At 44.8% G+C, this 17,779-nt stretch overlaps 1 protein-coding gene and 1 long non-coding RNA gene across 8 annotated transcripts in view; one reads left to right on the plus strand and one right to left on the minus strand.

Annotated features, from left to right (window-relative positions):
• LOC112532652 overlaps window positions 1-17,779 on the minus strand; it is a 63,190-nt gene that overhangs the window by 4,789 nt on the left and 40,622 nt on the right. The window contains exons 5-7 of one of the 3 annotated variants that reach the window (XR_006939559.1): window positions 11,566-11,770; window positions 8,364-10,698; window positions 1,147-4,197 (exon numbers count right to left, since the gene is read on the minus strand). This is a non-coding gene — a long non-coding RNA (uncharacterized LOC112532652). Of the gene's footprint in view, window positions 1-1,146; window positions 10,699-11,565; window positions 11,771-17,779 lie in introns of those variants that run through there. The other 2 variants (XR_006939560.1, XR_006939561.1) reach the window with 2 other exon arrangements.
• LOC423731 (dual specificity phosphatase 13-like) lies at window positions 1,025-16,532 on the plus strand. Of its 5 annotated transcripts, none has more exons than XM_046943026.1 (6): window positions 1,025-1,148; window positions 6,956-7,125; window positions 11,471-11,882; window positions 12,682-12,888; window positions 14,049-14,269; window positions 15,846-16,532. In XM_046943026.1, exons 4-6 carry the CDS (start codon window positions 12,728-12,730, stop codon window positions 16,070-16,072), a joined length of 609 nt encoding a protein of 202 aa, XP_046798982.1. In that variant the 5' UTR covers window positions 1,025-1,148; window positions 6,956-7,125; window positions 11,471-11,882; window positions 12,682-12,727; the 3' UTR covers window positions 16,073-16,532. The 5 variants fall into 5 exon arrangements, with proteins under 5 accessions (XP_046798982.1, XP_040558664.1, XP_046798981.1 ...); XM_040702730.2 differs by having other exon boundaries at window positions 11,471-11,585; XM_046943025.1 differs by lacking the exon at window positions 11,471-11,882.

Genomic DNA, 17,779 nt, shown 5'->3' on the forward strand with positions numbered 1-17,779 from the left:
ATGAGATAAAGATCAAAGGAATGTGACATAAAGCTTTGCTATCAAACCTGTTTCCCATCTTTTAGGGGACAGTGGGTTTTTGCAGTTACTCCTTAATAATTTGGTTAAATGAGAAAAAAAAATGTGCTCAAATGTGTTCCCATTTCATTGGCCACTCTGTTCATGAAAAGTTGTAAAACTTGACTTAAGGAGAACGTTGTTCAACATTTAAAGAATAGCACTGGACTTAAAAAGATGCTAATGTGCTTTGCTACACTGGGATCAGCAAAGAAAAAGAGAAACAAATGTGGAAATCCAGCACGTACAAGAAGTTACACAGACTGGGGGACAGAAGTTGCCCACACTGGGGAAGAGAGGTTTCCCATTCTGCCAACCACTGATGTTCAGCTCCCAGGGACTTCCCAGAGGCACCTACCTGCCACCATGTCTTCTACCCAGCTTTATCTTAGCCTTACGGACTTGAGACTTACAGCAACACGTTGCCATAAATAAAATAAAGCTTTCTTTTCATGCTCAGAATCTCCCATTACCACCTACATTCTCTTAACACAAATAGTGCTGTGTCTTCAGTGCTGGTAAACACATAAAGAGTTATTTAATTTTACAGGGATATTTCATAAACAACCCACTCTTTCAGCCCTACTCTGCTTGCCCAGAGCGTCTGTCTACTGTCAGTGCTTTGCAAAGGAATGGGGACAGCAAAGATAAAATACTAATCAGATTTCTGAAATGAATACCCAAATTGGCAAGGTGGCAACTCCGGCATCTCAGCAGAGCTATGTAGCATTTGCTCTGAGCTCATCTGCAGCATGTGTGTATTTCTGTGCAAACAAACACAGCGCAAGTTGGGAAGATCAGTGATGGGGACAAACCCAACCTTGAAGAAACTCCCACAAAAAAGCAGTGGTGTAGCCCAGGACTGAACTAGCCCTCCTATTTCCAAACAGTCTACCGAGGACAGCATGGCCTAGGAGGTGTGTATAACTGGCAGGTGATCAAGAGTCAAAATAGAAGCAGAATCACCGGTGGCGTACATCCTGTGCTCCACGGGCGAGACGCAAACAAGAAAAGCAGTTGAGTTGTTTGGTGCAAAAAGCAGCTTCCCGGGATCGCTCCAGCCACGGTGTCGTTGTGATCAATCCGCATTGGCAAGTATCAGTTTTCCATATGTGTTTCGCCTAATGCCGGCTGCCTGCGGAGAGCAGCTCGGGCAGGCTGATGCATGCTTGTTATCGCTGGCGTAAATATCTCTGCCTCGTGATATTATGGCACAAAGCAGCTGGACCATTTGAAAATCATTTAAAAAGCACTATAAAATTAGGGCTCCAATGCTCCTATTTTATGACTTTCATGAGCAGCCATTGCCTAGAGAGAAATTATCCTCTTTATTTTCAAGGCTAAAGGTTCTTTTAACATTCATCAAAATCGAAGTGCACCCTTGATAACACACTGAGCTGTTACTTATCTAGTACGGTCTCTTTACCTTCTGCATAATATCACATTTGAGATCTCAGTTCTTCGTATACAACTCATTTCATTGTGTCTGCTGCTGTTTGCACCACATGAATTTGCATGGTTTCGGGAGAGGCTGGCTTATGCCCCAAAACATATTTTTTGCATAATTCTTAATTTATATATTTTTAATTCCTAGAACAATAGCTCTGAATGTTTTTGTTATGGATCCTTCTATAAAAAATAGCCAATTACCTCCTCTGGCAATGGCTTTTCACAGAACAATTAAGCACTCTAAGGGAAAGGTTTTCAAGGGCATAAATAGTGCTTAGGTGCATAGCCTGACAGATTCCCTTTTTCTGCCTTTGAAAAATATTTCCCCCATATAAAAAGTCCTTGATAATTTTTTGTTCATCTATTGTTTCCACAGACAGCTTCTTTGCTACACTCGGGAAAATGGTGAGTGAAGCAAAGTAAATGCAAAGAGTAAGGAGGGAAATCCATTCATTTTAGAAAAAGGAAGGAGCACAACTGTACTGGCCATACATAAAGCTCAGATTTGAAGGTTTCTGCAGGAGACTTCACATGAAATTCTTGGACACAAAGGCCCTGAGCAGCCCTGCACACGCTCTGTCTTGCAGTTCAGGAAAACCACTGCTTTCCTCCAAGTTGCTTGACCTCTTGTAGGTTTCTGTAAGAGCCCAGTCACTTCATTAGCAAGGCATCAAACACAGACTAAAGATAAATATTTAGAAAGCCATAACCTTAGCAGTCTTCTCAGAGTTTCCTCTTCGGCCAGGATTTTATCTTTATTTCCTCTGGGGGTAGCAGGCTGCATCTCTGTGCCAAAAGGTGGCATGCTTTCAGATCTCTGCAAACAGGGAAGGCTGCTGCTAATAGGGCATGCTGAGAAAGCGTGTAGCCACGCAGAGGAGCTGTGAAGTCAAGACGCAGTATCCTGCGAAGGGGAACTGTCACGGGCCAGATGGCAGCCTGGGTGTGTGCAAAGAGAGCCGCGCCACTGCGCCAACACCTCTGCTAGCAGAGGCGGATGGTACATATAACCAGTTTTCTGTTCATTCACTGGATGCTTCAGCTAACAAAGGGATGAGATGGAGTTATTTGGTAATCGCAGTTATTTAGGACCTTAGGATGACACAGCAAACTGGAATCATGAATAGCAGACCCTCATACAGTCTGCTGTCACTACAGATGTAGAAAGTGGGGCAGACGTTTAGTAAGCTATAACAAGAAGGCATGTCATCTCTGCAGCACACTTTTGAGTTCCAACAGTCAGCAAGCTACTAGTAACCTTCCTCCATCTGATGGTGCCACAAAAAGAGAAAAGGCCCCAGGTGAGATTTCAGGCCAGATTTGGCCTTTTGGGTTAGGCATGATGTAGCACTCCAGGCATCACAGTTCTTATCTGTGGCAGTGATCAAGCGATGGACAAGGGATGAGCAGCAATCCAGCACCACAACCATGTCTGTCTTGGTTCTGCAGGAATTTGCAACCTTTTGAGCTCACTTATGTGAGTGTTCTTTCCCTCTCAGGTATATAGCCCTTACTCAGCAGAAATCTTTGCAAAATCCTTTAACCCAGGGCTTTCAAATTCCTTGACAGTCCTGAATTTGCCTTTGTTTTAGGGATGAACTACCTGTACTGAATTGTTTCTCAATATTGTCTTCACTCAAAAAAAAAAAAAGATAAAGAAGGAAAGAAGGAAAGAAGGAAAGAAAAGGAAAGAAAGAAAGAAGAAGGAAAGAAGGAAAGAAGGAAAGAAGGAAAGAAAGAAAGAAGGAAAAAAAGAAAGAAAGAAAGAAAGAGGGGGCAAATTAGCATTTAATGTAAAGTCTTCAATCCTGAAAGGTCAGAGAGGGTTTTCTTTTCAAGCATAGACAGAGATACCTAGAGAGTGTTGTTTCCCCAAATACATACTTGCCTACTAAAACTTCAACATGTAAAGGGTTTGTGCTTGCTCACCTCAATTCCAGAACAGGATTCAGCATATCCTTGAGATGCTTCGACAAAAATGATCAGTTGGTGAAAGTATAGCAGAAGGACCTGGGATGTAGGATTTTCTGGATGAGGCAGCTCCAAAGGCATCTCACAATCTATTAAACTTACTCATTTTCAGGAAGGCTTAATCCACTTCCAAATAGCAGGGGGTACCCAGTGACAGAGGTGGGCAGCCAAAGGGCAATAGAAAGCCCTGTAAGCTGACAGTGTGTTTGTGGTGTTACCAGCAGTTCCGGTTGCCATCACTTGTTTTCCTCACAAGATGAAGGTTATTCCAGCTGCTAACCATGGAACCAACCCAAGACCAAAGTCTTTTTGACTAATAGAACAATGTGAAGAACAATACCTTAAAAAGCCAAGCAGAACCAGAATCCCAAGAGTAGAAGGCACTGGGGTCTGTCTTAGCATCATCTCATGAGACAAGGGTGTTGCTGTCCAGCTAATAGGCATCCGTATCATCAGTTATTTTTCCTCATCACCACATCAGTTGAAAGTTCTTTGTCAGCCGCGTGGCTGATGGGTCAGTTTCCCCTGGAGAAGAGAGAGGAGGTGTCTGAGCTGACCACTGTTGCTAGTCCACTGCAATGCCCAGCAGCTCATGTTGCAGCCAGTCTATGCTGCAGTCAGTGCTCAGGCTTGTTGTTCATCCAGCACCTGCCCCTCTTCCAGCAGCAAGGTGAAGGTGCTTGCACTGTCTGGGCTCTTCTCCTGCCATGAGTGGAGGAACTGGGAAAGGAAGGAGAAATTATTCTGGGAAGAGAGAATAAAAGACAGAACAAATCAGCCTGATTTTCACTTGGGCTGATAGCATTATGTGCTGGACACCAACAGAGCCCGGTTTGTTACAAAAGATTTTGGCCTTGGAGCAAACCCAGGCCAAATTGTACTGTGTGTAGGAAGAATGAGCACAGTTGCAGGCTTTTCTTACATAGAAAATCTGCATAGAAAAAGATACAGTGTAGATCAGTTGATGAATCTGCCCAGGTCAATACCAACTTCATTGATTCAGTGCCCTTCACATTTTTCTCCCATCCAACCACAGCAGTTTCTCCTATGTCACTAACAGCTCTTACAGCCAGCCATGAGTGCGCTGTTTTTGAAGCACACAAGGTTGCTTTCTTCTGCCATCTTCTGGCAAAATGGAAAAACTACCACGTTTCAGTACCAGCCTTGCTGCTGAGCTGCTCTGATGCAAGGGCTGTCAGTAAAGGTAGCGTGCAAATCAAAGCTGCCGGCATAATTGGGAAAAGATATGGTCTTTCTTGTTCACCAAAAGCTTGCCCAACTCTTCCAGCTCTACCAGCTGATGCAGTAGCAGTGCTCCGCTGGTTATCCCAGAACAAAATGTCTGCTTTGTAGTTCCTTGACAGAAGATATCTTTGTTTCCTTTCTGATAGGCATGTAGCAGTTTTCCTTCTACAATTACTCCTTTCTCGTCTCCCGATGGATACATCACATATCATGTCAAAACATATTACAAGATTTTTTTAATTCTAAAACCAATCACTTTCAAGATCTTGCTAAAAATGAGTGCAAGCTTAAATTAACTTTCTTGCTCTTTTTTTGAGGTTTTGGAGGGTTTTGTTTTGTTTTGTTTTGTTTTGTTATACTTTTCCTGCAATCACAGAGGTTGTTTCTGAATGGCTTAGTCTCGATCCTCACTCTCCTGCAACAGCTCTTCCCACATAGTTTTACTAAAAATATGACAGTAATGTATGATAAAGAAAAAAGAAGTCCAAAACAATAACAACAACAACAAATGCCAATATTTCACCTTGAAATAAACTCAACATTCAGAGATAGTAAGAAAAACTACATACAAAATCCCAGCCTGCCAAGAGAACACAAGAAAAGCACCAGAAAAAATGTCTGCTTGGGATGCCAGGCACTGCAAATAAAGAATGGTAATGCTATACAGGGTGCATGGATGGCTCCCAGTACCTGAGAATCTCACAATCCTCAACATATTCCTGCTCACTGAGACTTTCTCAGGCAGAGGAGAGCCTTCCTAGGGCTGTGCTGGAGGCACAGAGGTTTGCTTTGGGAAAATGGACTGAAATGTGCAGTCTATTTCCCACGTGTCCATTCCAAACAGCCTCCAGCAGGCACAGCCCTCAGCAAAGGCTCCCTGTGCTCTCAGCTCAGCCCTGGGCAGCCATGGGGCTGTGCTTTGCCTCGCTCCCACCCTACCAGCTCGGGCATCAGCCTGCAGCCCATGCAAAACCTCAGCAAGCTTCACAAAAACAGCAGTATAAAACCTGATGAGTGAGAGGTGGAAAGAGCCCTCCTCAAAACTTCTGGTGCACAATGGCCCTTGCTCATGTTCTGCCCAATGCTGTGAGGCTCTGGGGTATCAACACCAAGCCTTGGGCATGGGGCAGGTCTGTTGTGCATCAATTAATCAAAAACCAGCCACTAAAAATCTAAAGAAAAATTGCTCTAATCCACACCAACAAAGCTGAGAGCATCCTTTGAGAGCTCTAAGATTTCCCTGAAATAAAAATAAAATAAAATAAAATAAAATAAAATAAAATAAAATAAAACTTAAGTGCCAAAATAGATCTTCCACTGTGGAGTTTTGAAGTCTTTCTGCTCTTAATTCTACTGCAAAGAGTTTGTACAGCTTTGTCAACTTTATCAAAAGGTGCCATTCTTATACGTACCCTTTCAAGCGAGGGAGAGCACTTCACTGCTTACAGTAACTGTGCAGGGAGAGAGAGGCAGCTGCAAGATACCTCTGCAAAACTACTGAGAAATAGGAAAAATCATTGACTTGAGCCTTCACATATTCTGAAATCTCGAGAGCTTGACAGCACCATCAATTTTGTATTGACAGCAGCAGTCAGACAAAAGTCATTTAAGGAGTAAATCAAGGAGAAGAAAAACACTCCTTAATCCACAGTTATACAAATCCATGCTGCCTGCAGAGGAGCTCGTGCTTAGGAGCCTGTTTTAATAGCAGTACATTAACATCTTTGTTTGTCTTTCCTGAAGCTTGCAGAGCTTTTTTTCTCCCCCTCTCAGAATCCAGCCTGTTTGACAATACGTGTGTCAGATGGGCAGATATCGAGCCCATAACTGACACCTATTGACAGCCCATGACACCGACAGCATCTCAGTGCGGGGCTGGCAGTGCCGCTGAGCCCTTACACATATCAAGGTCACTGCTTCTGCTCCGGCTGGAGCTCTGCCCTTGGGCACATGCTGCCCCAGGAAGCTTCTGCCTGAGCACGTCACAAGCCGCAGCCGCTCTGCCCCGCTCCTTACATAAGATGGGAGTGAAGTTTCTACTATTAGAAACAGTTAGTGGCATGGCAAGCTGGGACGCTGCTGATCACAGCACGCAGCACAGGAATGGCTGCTGGCAGTGGGATTACAACTACAGCTATTCTAATTCGGGGAGCAGCATCAGGCAGGTCGAGATGTGCCAAGAGAAACAGTAGTTTGGAGGTAGTTTCTGTTTTTTGTTTTTAATCCCTATCAGTGGTGCCCTGGACAGCAGTGCTCCAGAAGAGAGCCAAAGGGGAGAGAGCATCACCCCCTGCTTGTCAGACATCCACAGCCGAGCTGGAAATTTCGGTAGGAGCCTGTGGAGGGCAGCGCTGCCTTGCTGGGGATAGTGCACAGAATAGCTCAAAGATGCCAGCTGCTAAGGTAATACTTTACTTATTATTTTTTTCTCCTTTGAACCTGGAATCTGCAGATGCCAAAGCTGCCATCCCGCAAGCAGTGAGGATGTCCCATTTCTGCACCTGTCGTCCCCATTTGCACACCTTTAGGATGTGGGCAGGTGCCATTGCCCAGGCCGTGCGGCTCTGACAAGGGAGGCTGGGGGAGGCAGGATGGAGCTGAGGTCAGCACTAAGTTTCTCCCCCACGGAAAGATATGGCCTTGAGAACACGTGTGGATTGGTTGTTCCTCAGCCCACCTCCAGCACCTCGCAAGCAGAAACTGATCCCCTCCAGCCCGCTACAGAGGTATCGGGCAAGGCAGAGCAGTGGAGGAGTGCCATGCTTGGGCTCTCCCTGGCCAGCCAAGCAGTACTGCAGTGTGGGTCCCACACTGGCAGAGCCATGGCTACAGCGAGGGCTGCATGTGCCAGAGCCCTCTGTCTGGCATCTTTCCCAAATCATAAATTCTCTTAAAAAAAAAAAAAAAAAAAAAAACCTCCCAGAAAATAAAACAAAAAATATCAGGCAGCATAATCTTAATTGTACATTCTGCTTTTCTCTTCAGTCCAAAATAATGGAAATGGCATTAATACAGTGCTGCACTGAGCATGTACCCGCACAGGGGCCGAAGGACTGCCTCTGCTTTTTGAAAGGTAGGGGCACAGCCTCTGGCAAGGCAGAGCAGGGCTTAAGCAGTGAGCAGGAGCAATGAACTTCTGCTGTTCCCTGCTGCTTGAGCGTGGGCAAAATAAAAGACCATAATATATGATGCAGTCAGCCAAGAAAGCAATATTGCTCTGCCATGTGCACGCTTTATACTGAGACGCGTCCAGGATCTCATTTCAAAATTCCCATAGGTGCCTCATTTAAGCCATCAGCCATAACCTGCTTCTCATTTTCAATACCACTTGGTATTAGAGCTGCAGCGAACCGCTGGTGAGAGATTCTAATTCCTGCAAACAAGCCCCTGTAGGCTTGCAAGGAAAACAGAGAGTTCCCCTCTCAGTTGCCTGCTAGGTTCCCATCTGGCTGTTTTAACTCTGCGATTGCTTTTAAATGTGCCTGTTTCTGCACACGAGGCTTTCAGCTCTACCTCAAGAGACTCCAGGGTTCTCTTAGCATCAGATTTTGGCCAAAATGTAGAGACACGGATTGGGTCTTCTTAACAAAAAGGAAGATCAGGTTTCACATTACAGTATCTGAAAGATTAATTTCACTTACATGATCGTTTCCCTGTGAACTATACTTCTTTCCATCTGGATTTTTCCATCAGGAGGACAAAGAGCCATAGTGTGAAGCACTACCTGTGAGAAAAGAGGGGAAAAGACGACTGCAGAGTAGCTCGATCAGAGAAAAGAGATGGAAAAACGGGAGAGACAGCAATTTAAAATGCTTCAGTGGGCCCATTTTTGTTTGTTTTTCATGTGAATTATATTCTGACCTCATGCTTTAGTATTGCAAACCACCTAATTTGCAGGGTTTTGTTTCAGTGAGTTCAGGATATTTGGCTGCAGAAGTTTTCAGGGTCATGTTACTGTTACCCAGTGTTTGCCTTATCATGGAAACAACAGGTCCACCCCAAACCAGCAGTCCTGCTGTTCCTGAAGCCACAACCACCTTGTGTCACTGAAAGACACCTGTCACTCCCCAGGCTGTCGCCACAGCCACCAGCAGAGCCTTGCCAGCTGGGAAGGTGCAGGGGACGTGGTGGCGGTAGGGCAGGACCTGGGGGCCAGCTGCTGCCCTGTGATGGGCTGGCTCCTCTTGGGAAGTGGGATAGTTCAGCTTCTACAACTCAGTTCTGGCCTTAGGAGGCATGGTAATACTACTGCAGAATGGCAGCAGGCCCTCCTCATGCTGCAGGAGTGAAAACGAAAGATGCTTGGTTAGTTTTGTGTGTGTGTTTAATTACACAAAACGTGTTTTCCTCAACCAGGAACATGCCACTTTGTCTTGTTTTCATATTTTAAAGGATTTTATGCAATGATAAACTCAAATTCCAAAAAAAGAAGCATTTTTAATGGAAAAAAAAAGGGAAATGGCCTTTTTTTTTTTTTCCTTTTGAGATACCAAAATGAATTATATCAAATCCTCTACACATCAGAGGATTTCCTTTTTTCTTTCTTTCTCTTTTTTTTTTTTTTTTTCCTCAGAAGTTTGATATTTTCTTAGGCTGGAATCTGCAAGTCCAACACAAATCTCTTAAATGCTTTGGATAATTCAAGTCAGTGGAAGCTGTGCATATTTTTTTTCTTTGCCAGAAAAAATCTGCATTAGAAAATGGCATTTTTTTTTTCCTAGCGTTGGAAGAAAAAAACAAACAAAAGAAAAATCTCTTGCAGACTGAAGTACTCAAGCAGCAGGATAACATTAGTTGAGATACAAAGCTCTGCAAGAAGCACAGCTGAGGTGTGGAGCCCAGCAAGACCTGTCAGGGCGCACCCCGGTGCTGTGGATGCTTGGTGACTGATGGTTAACTTCAGAAGGGTTTCAAAGTGTTTGCCTCCTTGCCTTCTCCCCATGAAGCAAGGAGGTTAATCCGCCTGGATTGCCTTCAGAAGCTCTATCCAGTCTCAAGTGTCTCTAGTATGCAGGGGAAAAAAAAAACAGAAAGGTAGAAACAAAGAATACAATGAGATGGCCTTAGGTACTTCCAGGCTGCAGTTCCAAAAGAGAAGCAATCCTCCCTAATCTGCATGGACTAGACCTCTGCAGAAGGCATTAGTGACCTTCTTTTTTCCACCCATCACAGAGGATCCTGCCATCCTGCTGTCTGTTTCCACCCAGAGCAGCTTCTCTGAGCCACACAGAGGGGGAAGCATAGAGAAATGTGACCTGTGGCAGCACTTTTGAGATGCTAACTTCGCAACATCTCAAAGTAGAAGGGGGCAGGGAGGAAACCCTGAGCTAAGTCCCTGGTCCTCAATTAAAAAATTCATATTACTTTTCTCATTAGTCCAGTCATCTGCTATAGTTATTTCCAAGTTTCTCCTGAAGGCCCCATGGAGTAATTCAGTTTCAAGGCCAGCACAGCAGGGAGAGCGGCGTGGCTGGGAGGAGCCATGCTGAGCGTTGACATGAGGAGCTCACTTCTCTGGAATTAGTCATGGGAAGCAAATCATGCTAATGCGTTTCAGGGGAAGAGGATTGCTGTATGAAAGGGAGCTCTGTTGCAAAGCACCTTGCTGGCTGCAGTGGCTGGACTCGCTTGCTGAGTTCCACCATTACCAAAAGGTCTCAGCTCTAGCAGGCCAAGAGAACCACTGCAAAGTCAGACCCAGAACAAGAGGCCTGGCAATGCCATCTCTTTTTCTCTCTCCATTATCTTAACAAGCTGACATACTACAACAGAAGTTAAAAGCAATGAGGGCTACAACAACTGAAAGCGTAGGAACCATCTGCTTACCTCCACAGCTTCAGCTTTTTAATACCTGCAGTGACTGAGACTCGTCCACTCTCCTTGAAAATTAGCCCACAGCCTTCTGAATCTCCTGATGTAGAACCTCTGTTATCCTTTTCTTGCTTTCCCTCTACTGCTTCAGCTTAACATTCTGTGCTGGTGGAAGTATAAACAGATCATAGTGATGCTGGCAGTAGCTCGTGAGCACAGGGCACGACTACTGCAAGGCACTAAGATTTGTAAGGTAATACATAATACCTTTTTGGGGGGCTATTCTTCATGCTAATCTGTGCTGGGGAGTGTAGCATAATCTTTTACTAAAGCTCTTGGTGTTCTGTGCCCTGAAAAAGTGGTAGGCTTTTATCTATATATTCCTTCTCTACTTGCCTGAGTTACTCATATTTAGTTCCCTTCCTTCATCATGAAAGGTAAAACCAGGCAATGTTTTTCCATCTCTCCCATCATTTTTCACTGTGCTTTTCGTATTTTGCTTATAAAGTAGTTACCCTAGGGAGTCTCCCTTTATATTGGAATGCACAAAAAGCTGTAACTGCTCTTAATGTTTTTGGGAGGAAGAGAAAGAGGGGATCAGGGGAAGCAAGTCACAGGAATATATGTGGTGTGATCAATATTATGCCTTGTGTCACTGTACTAATCTTCCCATAAGCATTCTTGCTTGTATCCTCCATTCAGCCTACGCTGTTTAAAGTAAGGTACCCAGCTGTTAGGACAAAGTTGTTGGTAGTGCTTTAGGAGCAATGCCCATCTGGCTGATGCTGTGGTCAGGCAAGGGACAGACTAGATGACTTCTAAAGGTCTACCAAGGACTTCCTAGAATTGCTGAGAAAATAAACCAGTACTCTAGATTGAGGTATTCAGGTATTACAGTGCAAGTAATAAGCGTGTGACATCACATAACCTTTTGCAGAACAAGCACAGACCACCCATCTCACAATGGGAACAAGTTCTCATGAGGCTCCCGCACTGACTATGGCTTTAATACCAACAACCAACCAAACAAACCTCATCAGTGCTCTCTGGAGGTGAGAACAGCAATTCCAGATAATGAAATCCTGGCAGGACAAACGCTCCTGAAGTCTCAGAGAAGGGCTTCCTTGGATGTCTTTGAACTCTTGCTCTTGATGGCATTCTGCCTCTGTTTGTACTGAGCCTCCTGGGTCTAAGAGAGCAGTGTTGCAAAAGGGGCCCACGTACTCTACTGCAGGATCTGTAAGGGAGTAAAGCAGTCCTAGATGGGATTTTTAACATGGCAACAAAGCCAGAACTTTCAGCTTCATAATTTTCCCAAATTCAGATGCTCTTTTTTCTTCACATTGCAGGTAAGTGCCCTCTCCTTCAGATGAGAGAAATGGCCTCTCTCTGGAGGCAAAATAGCTATCATATTATTTATACAAAGTGGAACAGCTCCCAGAAGAGAGGCTGAGGCGGACAAGAGACAAGCATACCAGTATAGATGAGGAATATTCACTTGAGATATAGGAAAAAATGGTTCAAATTTGCTGTTTCTATTTATATGCATATATGCATGTACACTTGTGTATGTGCGTATAAATGCATCATTAGAAATGAAAGAACAGTTACACACACATGCATTTTATTTATGTATGCACATACACTACGTGAATATATGTCTTACAGACATCCTAAGATTCCCATCTTGGTGCTAGAAGCCTTGTGAGCCGGTCCATTCAAAGACTTGCAGTTCTAGCTAACAAGAAATGAGTGTGCACAAACACTTCTGTAACTCTCCAGCATAAAATACTGCAGCTTTCCCGTATTACACTCATCAGCACTGCAGTAACAGCAATAATACCTGCACCTATGAGGGTCAGTCAGCACCGTGCTGGAGTGGCACAGGACATTCTTTTTCAACAGCCTTACTTGACAAGAAATTAAATCATATCATCTTATGCTGCTGCTCTCTCAGGGGATGAATTACACGCCTGTAGAGTTGCACTACAGAGTCAGCCCTGCTCTCTGGATGCCTTCAGCAACACCTGCAGGCCCTACTGCACACACCAGTTATAATAATGTAATGCCGTTTGGAGGGTAATGAGCAGGACTGCTTCGCGGGGAATATTATTTCTGTATGAAATAATTCCTCTTAATTCATTTCAGAAAAGCTGTCTCTGATACAACCTGAGTGTGTGAAGAGAGGAGCAAGATGCTTCACACCAGAGACAACTCCTTTCCAAGCAGCAGCGCAGGGGGCACAGCATCCTATGAAACACCAGCTCTAGCAGACCTCCAGCGACTGCTTTGGTTCAGAGGAGGGTCTGATAACCACGTGGACCAAGTCTGGCCAAATATTTACCTGGGAGATGCGTAAGAACATATGGTCCTATTATTAAGACGTTATTGGACTCTGGGAGGAGGAGGAGGGGAAGTGGTGCACTGGGGACCGGTTACTGGGTCTGCAGGAATGTTTTTACAACACAAGCTTCCAAAACTGATAACACAAGGTGTTTAAATGTCATGAAAAATATGATGGACAAAAGGGTAATTTATAGTCTGCTTGAGGTTTGGGTTTTTTTTTTTTTTTTTCTGTATTCCATGAGCCACAGCAGATTTTGGTATGGTAAGAATTATCTGTATTCTAGCCAAAAGTCTTTAAAGAACTCATCCTAAACTGGTGTCAACTGTGAGAAGCATTTTCTGCCCTGGAAACTGCTGTCAGGCAGCAGACGAGATCACAGTAGCACAGTAGCTCTCAGAGTCAAACCCAGGGCTGGCAGGATCAGAAGCCGGGTGGAGGAGGACCCCAATGAGTTATGCAGCACAGATTTTGGCATTCCAAATCTAAACTTGCTTTCAAAGATAGTAAAATTGAAAATATAGAATAAGACTTTTCATGCAAGTGCTTCATAATTTTGACCGCTCCTATTTGGTGCTGCTTCCTTCTCTTTGGATTACTGTAGGCTACGTAGATCATCAGGCTGGCACAACAACACTTCATTTCTATGATTCTACAGTTTTTTTCCAACTCCTCCTCCTCTTCCTCCTTATGAATTCATCTGTAAAAGATCACTGTTTTGTGGAATAGCTTCAGCCCTAGTTTATGGCTGGAAAGGAGGAGAACTCAGCTGCTAAGCATGATGGACCAGGAATGAGGTGCTGCATCTGGGTGCATTCCTGCCCTTGCCACTCAATGTACACTATGAGCGAAAGGTTAGCTGGAGAACTTGTTACACAAGTATTTGAAGGAAGATCTTGACCGGTTTGTGCAGCAAGCTATGTTCTCAGGAGTTGTCTGCAGGGAGACATGTTCACCTAACAGCACCTCACAGGCAAGCTTATGCTCATGCTGCTTCCCATACCACCACGTTGCATTTTCCATTTGCACAGGACTGAGGACAATGTGCCACGCTGTAAGCAAGCTGCAATCCCTGCATCCTTCTCTAGAGGGAGCAGGCCCAAACGTTAAATGGTGATGTTTTAGCAGAATGTTAGGCATGACGCCAATGAACCTTCGTGTCTTCCAACAGGTGGGCTGCTAGGAGTATAACTACTATTCAAAGCCTCAACATAACTCATATCCTCAATGCAGCAGATGGGCCATATAGCATCAACACAGGAGCCAGATATTACAAAGATCTGCAAATAGAGTACTTCGGAATAGAAGCATTTGATGATCCTTCCTTTGATTTAAGTATCTTCTTCTATGATGCTGCCAATTTCATAGGCAAAGCCTTAAACACTTCAGGAGGTAAGAGGGAGGCACCGAGAAGCTTTGGGAGAAAGTCTCAACGTGAGCCAAATGGCTTTTCCATACACTAGCAGCAAAGCTCAGGCTGAGTGTAGTATTTGAGGACGCGGGCATGGAGTTGGGCAGAGAGGCTGTGAGGCTGCTCCAGGCATGGCAGGGACCAGGCTGTGACCAGACCTTAGGGAGCCAGGCAGGGCAGCTGCACCAGCCCAGGGGCCGACACCAGGAGTGGAGCATGGGGGTAAGATTATAGCACCGCAGGGCTTTCACCCTGAGAGAATTGCCTCCTGGCACAGCCTGAGGTCCTGTCCTTTGCATCCCAGACGGGCTCCAGCCTGGGGACGCTGGGCCTGCATGGCATGACAGCTCTGCTCCCGCTCCCTGCCGGCACCTGTGAGTGCTGGCTGAAACGCTTCACGTGCCTAAATGCTTCACAACTGGAGCCTGGGCCGGGTGTCCATTAAAGCTAGAGAAGCAGCACAAGTTAATGAACTAAGCCAAAAGCTATGAGTCTGACCCGCAGCCTGCTGAATTTTTGTCAGCAGAGTTTGGATTATGGCCTAGTTATCATAATTTCCATTTGTTCCAGAGTTTGCTCTGACTCCGACTGGCTGCGAGACCTTACTGCTTTCACTCGAAGTGCTTTATTAAATCCCTAGTTATAGCTCACACTGGGCTGCTGAGACACAGTAAATTATGAGACCGTTTTTACAGGCAGACTGTCCTACAGAGTTTATGGAACTTGTCAATGATCACAGTCAGGGCTGGGCCAAAGTTTTCTGCCAAAACCGTTTCTTTTTTTTTCCACAGAAAATTACACTAATGAGTTTTGTCACACAGATCTTCTCCTTTGACAGAAAATTTCAGCTATTTTAATCTGGAAACAAATACCTGAGAACCCAGAAGGCTTAGATGAGAACTGGGTTGGGAGCAGAGAATCCAGCCTAGGTTTCTCTGCCCCACTCTCCTGCATGGTGAGAGTTTTCCTATAGCATAACAGCCAGCAGATCCCCAGGGATCTGGGCTTCATCAGCTGCAAAAGCACCCTGGAGCTACACAGCAGTCTCCATATAAGTTGGCAACCATTTTTTTGAAAAATATGCCAGTTTTTGAAAATCAGCCTCCTACCTCAAACCAACCAACCCGATTTCCACAGCATTCTTTGCACATTACATGAAAAAAATAAAACAGTTCACCATGCAACAGCTTCTGTCAGGGAAGGACATTCGTAACATTCAATTTACAGAATGTAACTTCAGTGCTTAGGTCCCTTTTCTCTAGAGCTAATAGAGCTTCAAGATAAGCTATGTTAACTGCATTTTCAGATAAGCTATGTTAACTGCATTTTCTTTGATAACTCTTGAGAGGCCTAAGCTAGATGCATGTGCTCAGTACGAAGTACCACCTTGCCTGAGATCTACAGCACAATCTCAGGCCGTTCATGAATAAATGAGTATGCACCAATCATCACGGCTGTTCTGCCAGCTTGTTGCTGGCAGTATTTGTCCTCCCTGCATTCCCCTCACTTCAGAAATGCCTCAGCCTGCTCACCTTGCTGCATCTCTTCCTTTCACAGGTAAAGTGTTCGTCCACTGTGCCATGGGGGTGAGCCGCTCTGCAACGTTAGTGCTTGCCTTTCTGATGATCCATGAAAACATGACGCTCGTGGATGCTCTGAAAACGGTGGGTTCTCACAGAGACATCTGCCCAAACACAGGGTTCCTCAGCCAGCTGCGAGAACTGGACATTAAATTAAGCGAGGAGAGGAAAGGAACCAGAGAACCTGCTAGCAAAGCATTGTGAAACAGTATCGCTAGAAGAGAGAGGACAAAACCTTACTTGAATTTCCTGGATCTCTTCGAAATGGATTGCATTTGCAAACTAAGGACATAAGTTTAAGATGCACTAGATTGTATGTTGTTACTAAGAATACATTTTACCCGACCTTCCTGTTTTGCAAAGCCACCTTAGCTTACACCTACTGTTGGTCGGATATTATATCCTTCCCTCTCCACCTTAAAACATTGCTCTCTGTTGGTTTAAAAAAAAAAAAAAAAAAAAAGATATCAGGTTCCACTTCAGAAATAGCTGCATTTCAGCAACGAGTGAAGCTCATATCACTTTATGAAGTGTTAGGCCATTTGAGGTGAAAGATGCCGTATTATTTATGCTACAATAATGCTTAGAAGTTTTCTTACGGATCAGCCGCCCCCCATCCCCTTCACTTTCTGTATCCAAAACGGTTCATATTTTGAGACCTGAATCTGACTCTGGTTAGTCCTTGCTTTTACAACTGGTGGAGCCTGTGAGCTGGGGGCAAAGGGGCTGCTTAGAAGCAGAGCAGCAGGGGTACAGTACAAGCCACTCTTACAGAAACAGTTCCAAGTCTACACCGATTTCCCACTGCCTGTTCATCAGATTGGTTTGACTCTTTTTCTTGATGAAAATATCTTTCTTTAAGAGGGCATTCAAATACTGTTCATCTTCCCTGAGGAAATTCATCCGGGGCGTGCTGTGTAACGTGCTTTTGAAAAAGGAAGGTGGGCTCCCAATAGCCGCATGGGCAGTGGGAGTGGGAGCATGAAGGCATTTGACAACAAAGCTCAATGGATCCCCAGTCTCTCTGGCAGTTCAACATTACAAAACTCATGATTTTCTTTCTCAAAAATAAGGCCATTAGCATTGCAACATCATGTTCTGGGGCATTTGCTTTTATGAGAAGACTCAAGTGAAAACTGAAGGAGACAGGAACGGCAAGGGAAGTGCTGACAGACATCAGACTTTCATCTCTGTGTCTCTGGGCCACCATAGCAGCACTCAATAGCTACTGTCATCTGATGTATCAGCGCTGCCTGGAAACTATGAGAGCCACATCTGGCTCTCGGTTCCCAGCGGACAAACACTCGCAGCACAAAGCCAGCTCGGGGATGGCAGCTGTTTGCATTCCTGCTACCACACTGTGGAACTCAGAGGCATGGATGCTGCCCACCGTGGTGAGACGGCTGCTAAAGAGCAGCAAAGCAACGAGAAAAAACCCGCCTTGCCCATTCCCAGTGCTGTTTGCAAGGCAGATTCCTGCCTCCGTGAAGGGCTACTCAGCACCTTTTGTAATTCTCTTTGGCCATACCTACATCTGCTATGTAGACTGCGCAATGGGAGCAAGAGCTTGGAGCAGGGAGCTTGGTGCTGAGGCCCTGTCTCACAGTGTGAGTGCAGGGGGCTTTAGTTCCCTCCATAAAGAAACCTGCCCATGGGCTGCAGGGCTGCTCTGCAGGGCAACACAAGCACAGCACGTAGCGATGGTCGTCTTAAAAGCACGCTTTAGACCCAAACCAAAGGCAATATGCACATCTTCATTACCAATTGGCTTAGAATGAAAAAAGAAAAAAAAGAAAAAAAAGAAAAAAAAAAGGAAAAAAAGAAGAAAGAAATAAAAGGCTTCAATCTGCAGAACAAGCAGTAAAATAAAGTAAAATAAAATGAAAATGGCAGCAGATCAGGACGCCCCAG

Source organism: Gallus gallus, chromosome 6, assembly GCF_016699485.2.
Source record: "Gallus gallus isolate bGalGal1 chromosome 6, bGalGal1.mat.broiler.GRCg7b, whole genome shotgun sequence".
Lineage (NCBI taxonomy): Eukaryota > Metazoa > Chordata > Aves > Galliformes > Phasianidae > Gallus > Gallus gallus.

Coding starts and splice junctions, on each gene's coding strand:
- LOC423731 (XM_046943026.1), top strand. CDS start 12,728: ATGCTTCACACCAGAGACAACTCCTTTCCAAGCAGCAGCGCAGGGGGC. Junction 12,889..14,048: donor AATATTTACCTGGGAGATGC/GTAAGAACATAT, acceptor GTCTTCCAACAG/GTGGGCTGCTAGGAGTATAA. Junction 14,270..15,845: donor AGCCTTAAACACTTCAGGAG/GTAAGAGGGAGG, acceptor TTCCTTTCACAG/GTAAAGTGTTCGTCCACTGT.